Source organism: Camarhynchus parvulus, chromosome 3, assembly GCF_901933205.1.
Source record: "Camarhynchus parvulus chromosome 3, STF_HiC, whole genome shotgun sequence".
Classification (NCBI taxonomy): domain Eukaryota; kingdom Metazoa; phylum Chordata; class Aves; order Passeriformes; family Thraupidae; genus Camarhynchus; species Camarhynchus parvulus.
The window spans coordinates 47,769,206-47,789,829 of NC_044573.1; the positions used below are offsets into that span (position 1 = coordinate 47,769,206).

Consider the following 20,624-nt stretch of genomic DNA (forward strand, 5'->3'; position numbering starts at 1 on the left):
CCTCTGGTTTGTAGGTCAGTGGTACTAGCCAAACTGTATGATTAAAACTCGCCTGTTTACCTTAAACAGCAGTTCATGAGAATGATGATGACTGACATGTGAGGCACTATGGGATATGGGATCATGAGCAAGTATATGCACCAAAGCATTAGAGAAAAAACAGGTTGTTCCCTGAATGACCAGACAAGTCCCAGCTGAAGTATGAGAAAGGAAGTCCAAGCCACAGAAATTCATTCTTCTCACTCAAAAGAAGCAATTAAAATAAAAAGCCCCGCTTTTGTCATAGCTCAGCTCCAGCACAGAGCCAGCCAGCCACAAGAGCCCTGCCACAGCCCGTGTAATGAACACCTCAGCCAGGCAGTGAGCACACTCCGCTGAGGTGAGAGTGAGCAGCTCAGTAACCTCACCTGTCCCACTGCAGGCACTGCCAGTAAGAGGCAGTTGGGAAAACCAATGACTGTCTGCGTGGATTCTGCCCAGCAATTTATATAATTGTCTGATGAGGAGATGAAACAATTCTGCTTGGCTTCTCTGAGTCATGATGCCAATCCCTACCATCTTCTGGAGCTCACTTGGCTAGATTAATATACACAGATCCTATAATCAAACCTGTGAGGGGAAAAAGGGCCTGTCCTCAGGATCAAGGAAGATCAAGGCTGTCATATAAAGGTGGGGCAATCCTGAGAGTGCTTATTATAGGAAGTGTTAGCAATGAGGCCTCAATATTAAGGTCATCTTACATTTTGTCTTGCACAGCTAACATGAAAATGATTTCTTATTGAAATGAGCCTTTCCTTTGTGCTCTAACTAAGACTCTTCTAAGAGGATAAATGTCACATTTTTTACTTACTCTCCACACCTGGGTTAGGTGCTGAGAGATTGAGAGGGTCTATTTGGCCAGCTCTTAAACATGTATACCCTCTCTCCAACAAAATTCTACACAAATGGCATGGAAATAAGGTCTTCAAAAGCTGGGTGCAGACCAACAAGGTTGTCCTGGAAGTTTAAAGAAAAAATAATTTTTCTTGTCAATTAACTAATCTCCTTGCCCTGTATTTTCTGTGGCAACACATACCTAGCTGTTCATTTAATATTTTCCCTCTGAAAAAAGGGTATGGTCCAAGTTAAACTGTGTTTTTTTTCCCTCAGGACTCTTAAGACACACTGCAGCCCCTTAAAACATGGCATGCATATGAGGAATAAGAGCGCTTACAGGGGTAACACCCTGTATAATTCGTACCTAGCTACAGTCTCTCAAGGGACTGGCTTCCATAGACTGAAGGGCAAGACCTGCAAAGGAAGGTTCAGCAATCAGCACCTGTGGGTGCATGGCCAAGTTGCTGGGAATAAAGTGCTGGACTAGAAGTCTAACACGCTCCAAAAGGTGTTAGAGAAGCATTGCCAGTAACACCAAAAGGCATACTGCGGTGTTACTGATGGCTGCCAGGAAAGGTTTTGTTGAGGTGCCAGCTTTAGCAAGGCCCAGTGCCTGCAGAGGACCCGAAAGGGTGACTTTGGTTACGGGATGGATTGAGGTGGTGGTGGTGGATCTACGCTGGAACCAAGGCTGGTGATCCGGCCCCAGGCGAGCTGAGCGGGGCTGTCTGGACTCAAGGCAGCAGCCGCGCTCGCCGAGCCCTCAGCCCGCGCCACCGCCTGCACAGGAGGGCTCGGGAGAGCTGCCGGAGCAGAGAGCCCAGGGGCAGGACAGGGGCTCCCGGCGGGGCCGGGCCGGGCCCGCAGCCCCTCACGCCGCTCCCGGCCGCGGTCCCCTCCGCGCACGCGCGCAGCGGGACGGGGGGAACGGGGGCAGCGCGCGCGCGACATCCGGGCACCCCCGCCCGCTCTGCCGAGGGCGAACGGGGCCGCGCCGGCGCGCGCGCGCTCCCGGGCCTCGGCCCCGCCCCCGGCGGCCCCGCCCCGCGCGTTCCCTGTCCCTGGCACGCGCGCGCGCGCCGGCGGGGGCGCGGCCGGAGCGGGGCCGCGCCGGGAGCCCCGCGGGCGGCGAGGCCGGGCCGGGAGAGGCGGAGCGAAGCGAAGCGAGAAGAAGAGAAGAGAAGCGGACCGAGTGCGGCGGCGGCCGGAGCCCGTTGGGGGAAAGCGCGAGGCGCAACGCAGGCTCCCGCGCCTGCTCGCCTGCCTGCGGAGCGACGGGGACGGGTGAGCCGCTGCCGCTGCTGTCCGCGAGTGGCGGGGAGAGCCGGGCCCTGCGCCCGCCTGTGGCCGCGCCCGCTGCCCGGCAGCCGGGCGGTAAACAAATGGCGGCTCGGCGGGGGCCCGAGCGCCCGGGGGCGCCTCCCCGCCGCCAGTCCTGACAGGTCGCCGTTGGCAGAGGCCGCGAGGGGCTCCGTGTGCGGCTCCGCCGGTGTCGCCTTCTCCTCGCGCCCCCCTGCCCCGCGCGGCCCGGAGCGCCGGGTGTGTGCCGGCCGGGCCGGGCCGTGCAGGGTGGCCGCTGCCGCCGGGCCCACGGGTGGCGGCGGACAGAGCTGTGCCGCGGCCGCTTCCTCCGACCCCGCCGTGCTGGCAGCGCTGTCGGGGTGTCGCGATTGCACGTGGGAAGGGCGTAGGGCCGGGGTCTGCCTGGGGCTGTGAGACCGCGGTCGGAGAGTCGCCTTTCGGCGTGAACGGAGGGAGAAGAGAGCAAATAGTCCAGAGGTATTGCTGAAATCCTTCCCTAATCCCCCGTGTGTGTGTTATTTCGAGTAGATGTGCTCAGACCGTGCAAGAGGTGGTGTTTTCTCTCTTCTCTCTGTCCCTTTTTTTAATGGCAGTTTTTTGACGTGCGGTGGAGCCTTTGTTTCCCTCCTTGAAGAAGGTAACGAGGGTTGTGTGCTTGTACTCCTGTAACCCCACGGGTCGGGAATCAGAAGCGTACAGGGAGATGACAGCGGCTTGTTGAACGGCTCGCGTCTTGGAACGGTTGTGTGGCCTCACTTCCAAAAGTTCTAGCGTCGCTGTTGTTCGCAGCAGGTCTTCCAAATTCTTAAGGGAAATAACCCGTGGGCTGGAGAGGTGGCTTTTTTTTGTTCTGTAAAACTCTACTGGGATTTGGCTGAGGAGCTTTTCATAATCCTTGCTTCCCTTTCACTGACTGTGTTGTTAATAATGCCAGAGAAGTGTTTGTTAGCATACTAGTCCAAACCCAGTGCCCCTGAAGTAACAGCCTCACCTTGCTTGTGCTAGCCTCACCTTGCTTGAGGCAAGATATCTCCTTTGCTTTCTCTAGAATTGGTGTGGATGGTTAAGTCCTTCACCTGGAAACCTGCTGCCTTCTGCTTCACCTTGGTGTGATACACCTTAACTGGTGCTGTGATTTGGGGGGTTAAGGTGCATGCATCCGGTTTGAGGAGGATGTCAGTTATCTATGGCCTTCTTCCCTGCACCCTTCTCCCAGAAGTACAGAAAATATTAGAAAAACTTTGTTGGTAAGCACGTCGAGTACCTGGAATACTGAAAAATGCACTGGCAGCTTTACTCTGTATGCATGTAAATATCTACGTGGACTTTCTCCATAGTGGTCAAGTTTCGTCAGGAGAAGAAATAGATTAGAGAAAGTGAATTGGGATTGTATTGCAAGCTGAGACTTTTTGTGGGGTCTCTTCTCTCATTTGCTTCCAAAGTTAGAAGGTGTTAGAAAACAGGAGAAACCCAGCAGGATGGGCAAAAGCTATGCAAAAGCAGTGGTTTTACTCTGCTGCCTGAAAATTCTTTCTTTTTGCACGAAATTCTGCATTTATGCAATTAACTTCTTAAATTCGGGTTATATTTCCCTTGCCTTCTACTTCAAAGTTGGAAGTCTAATGGGCAAAATAAGTGATGTGTTTAACAAGCAGTATCTGGTTGGAAAGCTTCTGGACAAGATTTCTGCTTGTTTTTGTACAGCCAGGTTTTTAGGTCGTGAGAAGTGTCTACAGCAGAGGGTGTAGTCTACAACTTTGTGAAGAAGAAAGCATATGGTTATTAGTCTTCAAATGAGTTCCTGTGGCTGCTGCAGATTTCAGCTGTGTAAGAAATCCCTGGTTTGCCTTCAATCCAATTGAGCTAAAAGGAGCAAAATTTTCCTCATATCTATAGACCTGTTTCTTTGGTGGACTCTGTCTAAAAGGAGGCATATGCTGTTTGCCTCTGGCAATGAGATCCAGTGGAATAAAGATGGGAGTGGGGCATGATGTTTAGTCATCATTGTACTGGTGACAATTTCCCTTCAGTTTCCTTATCTGCACAATGAGAATAAAGGTAATGTATCTGTTGGTGAGATGGTTAGATTGTATAAGGGGGGGGGTAAGTATTCCTCAACAGACCACAAAGAAACGAATATTTGCATTATTGATGGTTACAGAGAAATCTGTGTAAGCTGTCCTAAGTATCAGGGCACTGTCTAGTCTCAATATTGAATGAAGGAAAAAGACTGAAAAGTCTTGTAATATAAACTGGTCTGAAACAGGCCAGCAGAGTTAAAATGGCAGGGGAGCTCTAGATTCTGACTTACTTTGCAAGCTACTGTTTTTAATAGTTTCTGATGCGACACTTGGTGTCTTATTATAATCTTTCAGTAATCTTTTAATGCTGTTTGAAGCTTCAGGAGCCTGCAAACCCCTTCAGTCAATGCAACATCCAGTTGAGTAGATTGTGCTGTTCCTTACCAAATGTCCAACGTTGATCTGAGCTCTTAATATGAGATCACAATGAAAAAATGATAGGTCTAAACTTGAGAATGAGAGGCATGGTGAGGTAAGCTTCTGAGTGATATAGTTACAGCTGTTCATGTAAAACTTTAGGTAGTGGTTCAGGCTGAGTGTGATACCTGGTTCAGGCTTTGCTGCAGAGGTGCTGGTAGGTGGGGGCTGTTTTGGTGAAGTTCAGGCTTTTATTTGTCTATTTAGAAACATCTCTAGTACATCCTGTAGTTTTCCAAAAGTCCTGTTTACAGAGAAATTTGTTGGTGTGATAGATTCATTGCAAATAGGATCTTTATAGGACTGTGCTTTATTGGCAAAGCTTTAATGCTCTTACAAAACCTTGTTTTGTCTGAGTCACTGTTGTCACCAGATAAGGAATGTGTTTGGATAGGATCGTTCAGCTGGAGTCCTTTGGCAAAAAGAAATAGAATCAAGCCTGTTGACATTTGGAAAAGGTGGTCTAAATGATATTAGAGATAACAAATTGATGAATAATCAGATGTCCTAAAACCCTGTACGAACTTGTAGTGAAGATGCTCGTGTTTTCCAGTTCTTCATTCATGTTAGAAACATACTGAAAGAGCTGGTATAACATGCTCACTATGAGATATATTCCCAGTTTTCTATCATCAGCTGTTTGAGATAGGTGAGGTTTGGTTTAGACAATGGTTTTATTTAAAACTATCTTTTTTTTTACTGTTTTGTTGGTTTTAAAACCAAGCAGCTTGGAAGGGGGAAAAGTCTGACAGTTGCTGAAAAAAGTCCTTCATTTGATAAGAAATACCTGAAAATAGAATAAAGTTGTTAAAACTTTGTCTTATAGTATTGAATAATTTTGTTTTACTTCAAAGTTTTCAAAATATTTTGAGACAAACTCCCATCATTTCTACTGCAGTGTAATCTGAAGAGGTATCCTTGTGGGTATGTCTGTTAAATATTTTTGTGTACTATCTGTTTTGCTATATATTAGCCAAGCCATTGTCTACTACAAGGGTATATTTTTAACAGAGAACATAATATGGACAGAATACATGACATTGCACTTCAGTGTAGGATGTTGGAGAGAACTTGCTTTCATAGTCTTATTTGTTTTCTCATTTTGCTATGGGACCTGGTTAAACTTGTGTAGTAAGACCTGAAACAGTGTATTAATGAGATGTTTGGCCTGATTTCTGTAAGTATGCAGAGGTCAGGAATTCTTCGGCAGCAGCATGTATGAATTGAAATATTACGTAAGAAGGATTTATTTTTGGTTTCTTTTGGATGGTTAAAACTACCTACTGTAATACAGAATGCATTATTTTTTCCAGTAGTTCTGTTTCTGGTTACTGAGAAATGGCTTATTTTCTTTCCTGCTTTTTGGGAGGATTTGTGAGTTGGTATTGGCATAAGAATATCATTGTTCCTTTGGGCATATCACCTCAGTTTCACCTCTCTCAAGTTTTAGTGGTAATCCTTGGGAATGAAAGAATGGAAGAAGCATCTTGTTACAGTAAAAAGCTTTTTAATAGTAAGCAACTTGCTCAATAAGTTCCCATGTATGAAGACTGAAGATGGAAAAATTTTAACTAGCCTAAAATGCAGTTTATAAAAGAATCTAACCTTATTTATTTATTTTAGTTCTCCAGCTGTTGCAGTCTTTCATATGAGTTTAGGGTTTTTTTTCCTGAAGTAGTCAGAGCAGTGAATTAAGTGCAGTAGCTCAGAATAATAACTTTTAATAATTTCTTACAGCCTTAAAATATAATTAGGTTACCATCCAGTGTGACTAACAGCTAGCAATAAGCTAAAATGACAGAACTTAGGTTGTACTTGGGAAGTCTATTAAAAACTTGTTTATATTCCCATAAAATCTACAAAAAATTTCAGTGTTTGTAGCTCCAGACAGTGTAAGCCTAAAACCTTTTCAGGGGATTGTACATACATAAAGTAATGTCTACACCTGAAATGAAACCTTACTTCTGATCTCATTTCTTGCAGAATCTGCAGCAATCGAGGAGTCACACTGTGTTCAAGTTCAGAAGTGCTTTACACATGAAATCTACTGGCTCTGTTGCTGATTCTGCCCTGTCGCCATCTCAACAGGTAGAGTGCTTTTGTGCCTGAGCCATGCAGCAAGTGTAGCTGTTCCTCGTGCAGTTGTCCTGTGTCCGTGTGTGCCCAAAGGCACATTGAGGTCTTTGGGTTTCTTCTCAGGGAAATCTGTCAAGGAAGCAAGAATGCATGGCAGATCTGTCACAAAAGTACTCTAAAGAAAAGCCTAGTAGTTTTGCTCTTGATTTTTAGCACTCTTTTAACTGAGTTTAACAAGGATAGAAGAAAGTGTTCTGTCATTTCATCAGAGATTCTGTTCTGAAATGTAACAAAGCCAGGTGGAGGGTCCACTTCAGGTGGACAGGTGGAGGGTCCACTTCAGTCAAAGCAGCTCTTTTCCCCTTGTATTCTATTTTTTTTTTTGGCTGCAATGATTTGGGAGGAAATAATTGCACTGTATTCTCTGAATGGTAGGAAGATGGTTTGCCACTAGGAAGAAAGGATATTTGGGGCAGGAGCAGACAGGGAAAAGTCTTCTTTTTAAGGTTGGCATAAAAAAGGTTGCAATTCCCTATAATTCTAGTGCTCATTATTTCTGCCGTAGTTAGAGATTTCTCTTTTTTTGGTCTGCTTTTTTTGTGAGGTGGATAGGTAACTTTGATTTATGCTTAAAAAAGCAGCTGGTATATATTCCTTCGATGTTAGACCACTAATAAAATTAGAATCTTTCCAGAAATATATGTCCCCCCTGCGGGTTTTTTTTCTTGTAGTAAAAAGCCATGTTTTAGTGTAACCTTTTTCTGTTTTAGTGTAACCTTTTTCTGTCTCTTTTGTATAATACATAATAATAGCTGTGGAGTATGATGGTAATGGTTGAAGTATCATCCTGCTTACATAGTAGTTTGGGCTTTAGTAATAGGAGCTCTTTTCATGTTTTCAGTGATTAACAATAAATTAATGTAAACTCATTCTAGTATGTTCAGTATGTGCAGTCACTACCAGCCAGGGAAGATGCTCTTGTCTTTGTTGTGGATGAATTTATGTTTGAGAATGCAATGAATACTCATCCATCCAACTGTTTTGAATATAGTTTTAGCTTCCCTGGTCTACTTTGTTGTAACAGAAATCAGGGTTGTCCTGATGATCTTAGGGGTAGAGGGTGGTAGTTAGTATTGTGTAAGGTTGAGAATTTAAGTTTGGCATCTGAAAGAGAAGCTCCTAACAGAAACCTGGGAAAAAAATGGAAGATATACAGCTGCCACTTCTGATGCCTTGGACTAGCTAGCATGAACAGAGGGTAGACAGAGTTAGAGAATAAAGTGAGTATTTATTAAAGGCCTTTAACAGATACACCTTGGGCAGTGCAGAAGCCTCACAGAGGCTATACCCAAGATGGATGATGGTCCTGAGTTTTTTGGGCCGATACAAGTGTAGTCTATTTGCATGTCAGGGGTTAATTGTCCGATTACAGCTTCAGGTGATGAAGTCATACTCCCCTAGTTTGCTCCCCCCCAAATTTACTTTTGTTTATACTTTTTGGGCCTGAGGCTGTGATGATCACCTTGGTTCTCAGGTCTGGAAGGATTGTTTTGTCAGGCCAAACTGTGATGAGGACTAACTAGCACTCAGAGTTATACACTAATGCAGTACAGGATATGAAAAGTATAAAAGCTAAAACTTAAGGCATCACTTCTGCAGTGTCCAAAACAAAAGGGAATTTTTTAGTATGGTTTGCATGTATTTGCTTGTGGGTGGATTTGGATGCTCCTGGGAGTTTAAACCTGTAGTACAGCTTGTGTGTCTCTAGTCTTCTACTTCCTTGAAGCAGTAGTTTAAGAATCTCTTGGTCTATTCAGTAGAATTTGATAGAAGAGTCTTAAAGGTAGTTGAGCTTTATAGGTTTCATGAATAATAGGGGGCTGTGTAATGGAGGGGTCCAATAGCAGTAATGGTTGCTGTGATTTCCTGTCTTATTGGCCCCAAAGTATTCATATAGGAGTGAGTGAGCAAGCAGGCTTTGGGGTTGATAATGCTAAGTACAGTTTTTGTGGTATAGAAGAAAGTGAGAGCTCACACTTGCAGCTGAAGCATTGTGCATGTCTGAAACCCTTATTATGCTATTTTAATGTTTGTGTTACAACAGCAACTGGAAATCACGTGGCTGTAGCAGCTGGAATTTTAATCCTTTTAATTATGACAGATTTTCAAAGCATGTTCTGGCTGATTTAGTCAGCTGACTGTATAGTATGTACAATAACATCAAGTGATGGCACAAATTCTGAGAGCAGTGGTCACCTCACTGGAACGGGATGTATTTTTAGGTTTCTCTGCTAGTAACAGTCAAGTGTATGTACTTCAGCACCCTAAACTGAAGGAACTGAAGCTGGTTGCTGACACTACACTATCAGAAAAGGACAGCTGTTCGTTCTTGCTGTAGTCATTGATCTGACATTGTCTTCTGACCAGATTGTGACAAGGAACACGGTGGGATATAAACTCTGTCAATATTATTGGTGTTTTAACAACAGGTATTTTTCTTTATGTCAGCGATGACATTCTTTGTTAGCCCTTTCAATTTGCTGTATTAGAGGAAATAAAAGGACTTGTTACCTCCAGCGAGAATTTTCTTTATCTCCCCTTTACCCAACAGGTTTTTTCTTTACAAAGCAGCATTTGGGAAGAGGGTGGTTCTTGTTCTCAGTATAGTACTAATGATATATTGGTCCTGGTTCTTTAATGGGAAATTATTCATATGTGAATGCTCTTAATCTATGAATGAAAGAGGTGCTAAGTTCTGCGATTTACAAAGTTAGCTTGCAAAATAGAGTGAGTCACGGCCATTTGCTGATTAATCAGTGTGCTAATTCTTGACGTCTTATCTATTTATTTTACCAGTTTGATAGGGTCATTTGTTTTTTTTCCCTTGGACTTAATTTGCAATTTAAGAATTTAATTATATCAGAAGCCTAAAGTAGTTCAAGCAGTCCAGGAACTCATGACTGCCTAAAACAGCTGTTGAGTTTGAAGCTCAAGTATTAAAATTAAAAATGCATAAAAGGACCTTTAATGTATTTTAAAGAGACTTTGTAGTAGCTTATAAATAAAATGCAACATTCTGACTAAATTGAAGTTTTGCAGGAGGTACTGAGGAGTTAAGGCTTGTAAGCAGAACACAGAATTTTAGTGAATGTTCTGCTGATGGTCTACTGATGTCTGAAGATATTTTAAATTATGTTTAGAAAATGAGCCAAAGGATTTGAATCTTAAGATAAATGGCAATTAATATCAAGCTTCTTGGTGACCAGTAAAATACTTATTTATAGAAACTGTGAGAAGAAGTTACTTCAGCTATTTAATCGATTTTGTGCATAACTGTTTCTTGATAAAACCAATGTGAAGCATCTGTAATAGAACAAATTAGCATCTAGCTATTGATAGGACTTGGGATTTTAGTGTCAGCTTTGGCTTTCACACACTATCTGTTAGTGATATTTGATGTTTTCACCAGATTTTGTTTCCTTCTTACTTTGAAAGGTCATCTGCTTATATGAAATAATTAAGTTTTGATGAATATTGGCTTATGAGTGAAAGGAGTTCAGGAGCCTGAGAAAAGCCAGTATCATTGTGCAACTCAAGTTTCACAATCTGACTTGTAAAGACCAAGATAGTGTGCTGGGGAGGAGGATGTTTTACCGTCTTAATAGAATGTTCTGTGTAAGCTCAGGCTATTTAAAGATACTATTTACTGATGGTTGACTAATTTAGGGTATGTCTCCAGAAACGGTGCAGACAAACACCAGCTCAGTTTGACTGTTCTGAGATGCTGCATGTGGGCCAGCTTTGGTCTAGAAGCAGTAGAATTGTGCTGTTTTTCCAACATAATTCACATGTGTCCCCTTTCTGGGTTGAGTGAAAGTGGCTCATCCACCTTGCCCAAAATCAGTGAAATTTTGGCCCAAATTGCTGTCATGCAACACATCCTGGCATGATCTGATGGTGTTGATGTGAAATTCCCACTGAAGTGTCGCAGTCAGTATGGAATGGGCTACAGGCAGCCATGAGGCTCTGGAAAGGACGTGTGTGTCTGCACTGCTCCACACACTGGGTTGTGCCCAGCATGGAGCCATGTGGCAGCAGCACCCAGGGCAGCCCCTCGCTGCTGTGGAGGAACACGCCTCTTCCTGTGGGTGTCCTGTGAGTCTTGACAGCACTACCCCTGGGCTGCTGTCAGACTGTACCCAGCTTTTCCACCCTGTGGGAAAGGGCATTGGTAGCTCATGACATGAGTGCCCTCTTTTCACCTGGGGTACTGTCAAGTGGATGGTGAAGCTGCTCGATAGGGTGAGAGCATCCATAACCCCCACAGTGAGGCAGAGGTCATCTTGGGTGCCCTTATGGGCAGGTGAGACCTGTGCAGCTGAGCCCAGTTAGCAATACACTGTCCCATCCTAAGAGTCATTGGTACTCCTGCCCTGAACACACCCACATGCTGCTCTCCCAGGGGCTCGCTTCTGGCCAGCTCGAAGTCAGCAGGCTGTTGCTTTATGGGAGCAGGACTCTGTTTAGATAGATGAAGTAGGGGCTGGGCTCTCTAAAGGCCCTCCCTGGCATTATAAACTAGCAATTGTCTTTTTCAGTGCTATTTCCATTTTGTCTTCCTTTAAAATACACACATAACTTGAGAGCTTCCTTTTGATCTCTGTTCACCTGTTGACTTGAGGAGAAGTTGTTTGGTTTCAGTACTGATGGAAATTTCTGAGATTTTTTTGGGTCTAGCAACAGGCCACAGTATTTGGCAAGAATTACTCAGAGAGGGCTTTGCTGGAAGTACTAAAATTATCTTCAGAGAAGTCAAATAATTTTTTCATTCTTTACTGAACATGTTTAATCTCTTTGTAGTAAATGCTATCTGATTTAATTTGCAAGTCAAAAGCAGGTTGTGTGCCAGAGATGCTTGCAAAAATGTTGAACAAGTCAGTCACTGAGTCCAGTGACTGATACGCTTGACAATTTATTTGAAACTTACTGTTACTCAGTATATAAATGCCAAGGTATGGTGGGAGAAATTCAGCTGTGTTTTGCCTGCTAAGTGTAACACATATGCCTTTTTGTTAAAAGTGTTCAGGAGAGTGGGTGGCTAAAATATTTAAGTTATCCAAATTACGAAGCACGGGGGGTTGAGGACTGATTGCTACTTAAAGTTGGCATGAATTTCAAAGCATTATAAAAGAATACAAGTGAGTGAGGTGTCACATATATTTCTGTTTAAATGCTTTAAATTATTTAAGGTGGAGTGTCTAAAAGGCACTTTCGTTTCCTTTTGCCTTCAGTTTCAAGGCAAGCAGTTTTCCTTTTATAGTTTAGAGTAATTGTAATTTAGGAAGGTTTAATGCATTAAACCTGAAGTGTTTAGTCTAAAGACAATGCATGAGAGCACTTGTTAGCAGAATAAGGAACCATTTTTATTAATCTTAAATTCTTTGAGCATTTTATTTCTCAAGATAATTGCTAGAGGGAGAGGAGTAAGGAAAAGATGGAATGAACAATGTATTTTTGAGATTTGGCTCTGTACAAGTCATTCACTGATACCTCTGAACTTTAATCCCTACTGATATTCCTTCTGAGAGGGAGTTTGTAAGAGCATAGGGAAGAGCTTCGTAACTTGTGTGGGCCTGCACTCCAGCTGGGGAGCAGTTCCAGTCTTTCTCAAAGTATGATACAAAGACACAAAGTTTACTCTTCTTTTTTTTCTTTGTTTTTTGTTTATTTTTCCACAACAAAGAATTGAATTTTTTGTTGGTGTCAGTGTGTTGTTGTAGATTTCACTATGGATGTATATGTATTTTGATTTTTATTGCTGTTTGGCCTTGTTATGCAGAGTTGTTGATATCCTGACACTTTGAATTGCTGGTATTGTAATCAGGGTGGCCATGGGATGCATTAAAAATTACCTTTTTTGGGTTGAAGTGGACATATAGATAGGACCATGTAGGCAACTGAAGTTTTATGTAAATGTTTGCAGTCAAATAAAAGGACTTATTTAATATGTAGTGTAATTATGTTGTATTATTTGCTACCCTTGTACAACAACTACTGTAGAAAATAAAGGGAGGGACTATAGGCTTTAGATGAAGAAAAAGAGTGAAGAGCTGTTGTAAAGGACTGCAGTCTGTCAGAAGCATGGAGTGGGGAGAGGATGGGACATGGTATGGAATTGAGATGCTCGCTGGAGGCTGCAGATTGCGTTAAACAGAATTGCAAGAAGAGGGTGTCAGCGGCTTAGGTGGTAGCAGGCAGTCTGGGAAACAGATTGCCTCTGTTTAATTTAGAGAATTGGACATGAGGGTGAATCTGGTTTCCTTTATTTTGTCTCTGTACTCTGTGCAATTGTATCATTTATAATTGTTGTTGGCTGTATAGTCAAAGGTCATGCTTTGTTTCTCATGGAGCGATCTTTTTGCAATGAGCAGGGAAAAGGGGCTGCTCCACAGTGAATGATTCTACAACATCTTTACTGAAGTTGCATTTATTAGACCTGGTAAATAAATGCATAGACTATGTTCTGGGCTCTGATACAAACGTCTGTCTATTTTTAATTTTCAGCTTAACTTTTAAGCACCAGTTCTTTGAAATAAGGTGTTACATACTCGTTTTCTTAAAATATCTACTGATCAAGCATGCAAAACTACAAACAGTAGCTAGTAAATATTAACAATATTGAGTTAACATTCTATGCTGTTGTCTCCTTTCTCTTTACTCAGAATTGGATTTACAGTCATGGAGGGACATCAGCAACACTTGCACTGTGTGAACTGCATCAGCCGTCGTTGTATGACCAGACCAGAGCCGGGCATTTCCTGTGATTTGATTGGCTGCCCCTTGGTTTGTGGAGCAGTTTTTCACTCATGTAAAGCTGAGGAACATCGCATGCTATGTCCACTTGAAAGAGTGCCTTGTTTGAATAGTGGCTTTGGATGTCCCTTCATAGTAGCCCGAAACAAAATTGCTGATCATCTAGAAGTTTGTCCTGCAAGCGTGGTATGTTGTACCATGGAGTGGAATAGATGGCCAGTCAGTTATGCTGACCGAAAATCTTACGAAAACCTGAGTAAAGATGTCGATGAAGTGGAGCAGCTAGATATGGCTTTAGCTCTTCAAGACCAGCGCATGTTATTAGAATCACTTAAAGTAGCAACTATGATGTCAAAAGCAGGTGATCAAATACCAGAATCCAGAGAGCAAACCTCTGTCAAATCAAGTGCCCCTGATACAGTGCATACCAACGGTTTGATGCCTGTAGATGAAGAGTCCTATGGTGCACTTTATCAAGCTACTGTAGAAACAACGAGAAGTTTAGCCGCTGCTCTGGATATCCTGAACACTGCTACAAGGGACATTGGTATGTTAAGTTCAAACCTCTGCATTTCACCACATGAAATGAAAGAAGATCCCAAGATTAAAGAACAAGCTTCTAGTGGCATTATTCAGGATAAAAAGTCTGACTCTGAAAATCCAGATGAAGACGATGTAGGAGCAGTTGGGGGAATTAACTTTGATAGCCTGAGTCAAAATTCACAAATGGAGCAAAATGGTTCTTGTGATATTTGTTATGATGTAGTGCAAAACCATGACTTAAATCTAAACCTCAGTAACTCCTCACTTTTGTGTAATGGTTTTCATGTAGAAAATGTAGAAAATGAATATTCAAAGGTGTTGGACCACAGTGAAGATCTTGGTGTATCTAACTCAAAACCGTCCAGTGTAGCAAATGGTGAATGTACTACATCTCACGATGACGAAGCATTAGAGTCTTGCAGCTCCTGCCCTGTAACAGCACAAGTTGAAGTAATACCAGCTGATCACTTAGTTAATGGCAGTGCTAATCATGTGCTACTTCCCCATAATGCTAATGAAGAAGAAATATTAGAGAGACAAGTGGAGCAAGAAAGATTGAGAAACATAGATGCATTTTCACTTTTACGGCATCGATCGTACAGATTCCTTGTTAACCATTATTGGTCAACACCAAAAGAAGACAAAGCTGTTGATACATCAGATTTGGAGATAACAGAAGATCCTATGGGTCTTCAGGGAATTGATCTAATCACTGCAGCTCTGTTGTTTTGCCTAGGAGATTCTCCCGGAGGTAGGGGGATATCGGAAAGTCGCGCTGTCGATGTGTATCACGTTGACTTTGGGACCCAGACATTTTCTCTCCCATCTGCTATATTGGCCACAAATACAATGGTGGGGAAATAGCTTCAGCTTCTGCATGTGATCATGCCAACCCACAGCTCTCAAACCCAAGTCCATTCCAGACCCTTGGATTGGATTTGGTATTGGAATATGTGGCTAGATACCAAACAAAACAACGTTCAATGTTTACATTTGTTTGTGGACAGTTGTTTAGAAGGAACGAATTTTCGTCGCATTTTAAGAATGTGCATGGAGACATTCATGCTGGCCTTAATGGCTGGATGGAGCAGAGGTGCCCTTTGGCATATTATGGGTGCACATATTCTCAACGAAGGTTTTGCCCTTCAACGCAAGGGGCAAAAATTATTCATGACCGCCACTTACGGTCATTTGGAGTTCAGCCTTGTATATCCACAGTATTAGTAGAACCAGCAAAAAGCTGCTTAATTGGACTACACAATGACCATCTGAGTAGTCTACCTTTTGAGGTGCTGCAGCACATTGCTAGTTTTCTAGATGGCTTTAGTTTATGTCAGCTTTCAAGAGTGTCACGTTTAATGAGAGATGTGTGTGGAAGCTTGCTTCAAGCACGTGGAATGGTGATACTGCTTTGGGAGAAGAGAAAGTGCCCAGAAGGAAGTTCTTGGCAGGTAAAAGAAAAGGTAAGTTACTATTTTTTTTTTATTTTGAAGGTGAAAGGGAATGTATTATATTGGTCCTGTTTCTGGTTTTTCTCTTAATATTATGTCTGTTAGTACTGGATTTTGGTATAATAACCTTTCAAGAAAGAGATTGTTGTAAAGAAAAAGTGAAAATTGCTGCGGGTTGTCTCAGTCTTCTCCACACTTGGAGAAATAGAAGTAGAGTCTGTATAGTTTTTGCTGGATATAAGTAAATTAGCTTTTTTTCCAATATTTTAAAATGTTAAAAGATTACTTCATGATTTAAGATCAATATTTCACAGAAGTGGGAAAGCTGCCTACAAGTTTGCTTTTCTTTCCTGTATAGTGTTTACAGCAATTTTTATTTTCAAGCCTGTTGAGATTGTATCTTTTGCCTTGGTACTGAATGCCTTAGATATTGCAATAATTTAAAACCTTTGGATGACCTTTATGTAATGCAGTTTTTACCATTCTCCCCACCCCAAACTGCAAAGTATTTGCAGCACTCATTTGGAGTTGCACAAGTTGATAAGAAACAAGCTATTGTGGCTGGTCTTAAAATACCTTGTCATTTAACTTCCAATTGTATCTATTTTGTGGACACAAAAAATATTGCCTATGTTTCTTCCCAGTGTTCAGAGTTGTCTTGGAGTCTGAATCAGCCTGGGACAAACAGTACTAAGTTCTGTATAGTGTATTTTTGTCATGTTGATTTTTAGTATGAGTTAATTGACAACATTACCTGAGTAACTAAGTTCTGTAGCACAAGCATGTGATTTCCTGCTCTGAGTTCAGGCGTCTTGAAACACTGTGAGCCTAAGTGCAGCTTATTTCCTAGGTCTGGCGCTTCAGTACAGCCTTTTGTACTGTGAACGAGTGGAAGTTTGCTGACATCGTGAGCATGGCTGACCACTTGAAGAAGTGTAGCTACAACGCCGTGGAGAGAAGAGAGGAGGCTGTGCCGCTGCCATGCATGTGTGTGACGCGAGAGCTCACCAAGGAGGGACGCTCGCTGCGCTCTGTTTTGAAGCCAGTACTTTAAGTACTGCAGCCACTCCAATTGCACATACACTCAAGCACCTGATATAACCTCGGTAATATTACGAGACACTTTATTAATGTACTAAAGATACTTTCTAGCTAAATCTACTCTGTCACTGTGTATATAAGGTTTGAAGTGACATTTATTTTTTATAATACTGTTTAGCTGGAAAGTAATGAAAGTTGCCTTAACGTTTGAAAAATTCGGAACTTGCTGGACAGGGTAGTTTTATCTAACTTATGTAATTTAAGAACAAAATCCTAAGGTGTGTTTTCTGATTCACTGGTGCCCATGTAGCTGTTGACTGATAACATTTCAAAAATGGCCTCTAAATGGTATCCACATTTGGATAGGAAACACTGAATTGTAGTGAGAGAAAAGTCCTGTCCAAATCCTGTACCTTCTGTGTCTGGTCTTTTTTTTTTTCTAAAAAAATTATAATCCAAATATTTGAAAGATAAGGAAGAATTGAGAACTTTATAATAGATGTCTCAAACACAGCTTTTAAGCACATCTTTTCTCATTAAATCAGTGTTCTACTGCTCTTCCTAGTTAACAGGTGATCTAGGATCAGCTTTTTTTTAAAAGAAAGGTTTTTTAGGAATGGTATAAGTGAACTCAGATTTACAACAGCTTAATTTTTAGTACAACTTTGTTTTGACATGTCAACAATTGCTATTTCTTCTTCTGAACTCTTAACAAGTTGTTTTACTTCTGGGAGCAAAACTTTTAGAGCTAAAACCATGGAATACTAGTTTTTACTCTCACACCTACAACGATATCAATGTCAAATGTTCAGAATTTTTTTCTTGTCCTGCAATTGGCTGAGGATTAAATTGCTTGAGCAGTCAGAAATTCAAAGTATGTGATGAACAGTTACAAATTTATAGTGCAGCTAATGAAAGGGCTTTACTTGTTCTGTGATATTGTAACATATATTGTCTCCTTTTCTGTTAATTTGTCTATAAAAATGCTGCTTTTTTAAGGAGCATTTTAAATTACTGGTATGTATAGCAAATGTATCATCTTCATAAGATGAGACATGATTTGTTAATTGTATAAGGCATATCAGAAATGTTATGTTAATCCACATTTGTTAAACCAATAACTCCAATTCGCTTCCAGTCTTCCGTAAGAAAAGATCTTACAAAGTGTTTGTGAGCAGAGAATACATGCTATGAAAAATGGCCTGGTATAGCAAAACTTTAATAACTTGAACTGACTTTCCAACTTGTTTGTATTACTGTCAGTGTCTCTAGCCTGTTGCACTTAGCAACTGTGCCACAAAACTAAAACAGAAACAGACCAGAGCTCGGAACAATGAAATACAGTGTGTATTTCCATTATAGGAAAAAAAAAAAAGAGATTAGTAAGGAGGAGATGTTTACAAAAATGGCTAAATTTATTACTTGTAATTTCTGTACCGGACACTTGTTTATGGCTAATCTGGCTGCAGTTCACAGCTTTGGTATCTGTGCATTTCCCATTCTGGATTCAGTCCAGCTAAACATTCACTGCCTTTTTTTCTATTCAGAGTGCTACAGGTGCTCAGAAAAAAAAACCCCAAAAACAGTGCCATGAGTTGAAATTATAAGAACTCAAATAGAAGCTTTGCCTGGATCTTCAAACTGCATATTCTCATTCCACAACTTCTCTTCTTTGTTGTGTAAAGAGAAGAAAGGAGTAAACCCTCTACAGAAGTTAGCAACATTTGCAGTAATTCTTAACTGTTACCACACTTATCTGGAAAGGAGAATCTAGATTCAAGTACAGATCTGACTATACCAACTGGGTTTTAGGTAGGAATCTTACACCCCCAGTCTGGTTCCTTGAATGCATTGAAATGCTTATTACCCACAGATTCTTCAGTACAAGGCAGGAGATGACTTTCATCAGTTCTTGTCTTTCAGCTCTAATGGCTCCTTGCTGCTGCTCTCCAGTGTTTAAAAGTAGTTGTGTGACTGGAAGGATCCTGAAAATTGGGGAGATAATGCTCGCATTTATGGCTAAATCTACTTCAAAACATCTGTATTGGGTATTTTTTAGTGAGCAATGTGGTGGTTTTGGTACTCTGCATTCTTTGTAACTCCCCAGAACCCTGATAAGTACAGTAGGCAGGCACGTGTCTTGGTGCTTATGAAAAGGAGTTAGAGGAACTGGTGTTAGAGCCTCGCTTGTAGCACAGTGCAGAACTGCATTTAAAGTACCATCAGTTGTTGATCTATTAAAATGAACTTTTAAAGTACTCTTTTTAAGAAATAACACTATTTCTCAATACATGCACTTTTATTTTCAAATGTAGATACAGGCTTTTTTGTTAAATTAGTTTATTTTTTATGAGAATCCAGAGCTATTAAAATATCAATGTTGTAAACAACATATCTGCCTTGTAAACTGCTCCAAATGCAGAAATACAGTATACTTAGGATAAAACTTTTTTTTACACTGCTATGCAGTTTGTAAAACATCTGTGGTGTATAGTCAGTCTATCAAAATGTGACCTGTTCACATTTGCCCTTGAATTTTAAAAATGTCATATCCCTTTCCTGGTACATGTTCCGTACAGCATACATAGACAGCTGTTCAGTCTTTCTTTTACTTGATACCACATTGCTACTTTGTTTAAGATGTTATGTTTTCAATCATTATGCAATTTTTTTTTCAATGTCTGTTGAAATCTTAATAAAACTTTTGGAGTTTCTCTTTTAGTATGATTGTATTTTCTTTAAAGTTCATCCCCAGCCTTTGGGGGTTCAAGCATGGTACTCAGTGTCTGCCTATAGGATTCCAGTAAGTACTCCAAAACTAAAGATACATATGGGAAACTATTTGCAAACATTCAAACATTGCATAATTTGGAAATTATTAATATTTATACACATTTCAGTATGAAGATTGGTCATTTATTTTCATATTATCTACCCATTTCTATTGCTTTGGTCTATTATGCAGCATAGATTCCCTTTCACAATTAAAGATTTGAGTACATAACATTAAAGACACATTGTAGCTTGTAGGTTTGTTTGAACTTATTTTTCTGAATAATAAAGTGGAAATTATCTGATCAATATGATATGCTGCTGGTTTGCAAAGAACATTTTCAGTGTGTCGTTTCATGAGTAAAGCTTCTTCTAGAAAGTTGTAGGTTAGAATAGTACAGAAACTAAATTTAGGGTGTTTAGATAATGGTTGTATTTCAGACTACTTATAGAATGGCAAAATATAAAACATCATTAAAATAGAAGACTGCTCAGAAATTGACGTTTTGCCCTGACATTTGCTAATACTGGCATACTAATAGTCTTTACAAATAAAAGTGGTACCCATACTGCACTAAGTTCAATCTTAAAAACTTGTGCCTATTTCACTTTTTAGACAGACCATATTTTGGTTTTCTCTCTCCATAACTGGATTAGATATTCTGCTGTGTAAGGAAATATTTTTCTTTAACTTTCCTGATGCTTAAAGTATTGTAGGGAGTTTGCCCATATGTTTTAGGTTGCTTTTCTGAGATGACTACTGCTAAACTTCATCTGTACTGCATGTAATTTTCTAAAATGAGATTTAAGTTCAGTGGACAGTTCAATGCCTGCTGTAATATCAGATTTAAATTCCTTTCATCAGAATGTCTGTTCAGACAGCTTTGATCATCTTCAGATGAGCAGAACCTTTTTGTTTACAGCACTGAGAAAAAAGTAGTAATCGGATAGGATTAATAAAAAGTTATGGCATATAAAGCAGAGCTTGAAGAATGGGAGTCTCATACTGTGATTTTTGGCATGTGGTGAATATTTAAGCAATAATCCAAACTGGAGAGGGAAACTGAATGAAGAGATAGAATAACTCAGGCATCAAGTCCCAGCATATACAGACTTTTCTGAGAGACTGTGTGAGAATGCTGGGAGTTTGACTTGTACATGCTGCAGCTGTGTTTCAGTGGCCATTTATCAGTTTTTCCATAATAGCGGGAGTTATTCTGCTACTACTTGTGCGTTAATGTGCTTTAGTTGT

The 20,624-nt window shown here is 41.0% G+C and overlaps 1 protein-coding gene across 1 annotated transcript; it reads left to right on the plus strand.

Annotated features, from left to right (window-relative positions):
* Positions 1-1,990: 1,990 nt before the first annotated feature.
* Positions 1,991-19,314, plus strand: FBXO30 (F-box protein 30). Its single transcript, XM_030945728.1, is given in 4 exon segments — positions 1,991-2,160; positions 13,475-14,958; positions 14,961-15,571; positions 16,410-19,314. Coding segments are annotated over 3 exon segments (2,283 nt in total). The 5' UTR covers positions 1,991-2,160; positions 13,475-13,490; the 3' UTR covers positions 16,614-19,314.
* The last annotated feature ends 1,310 nt before the right edge of the window (positions 19,315-20,624 follow it).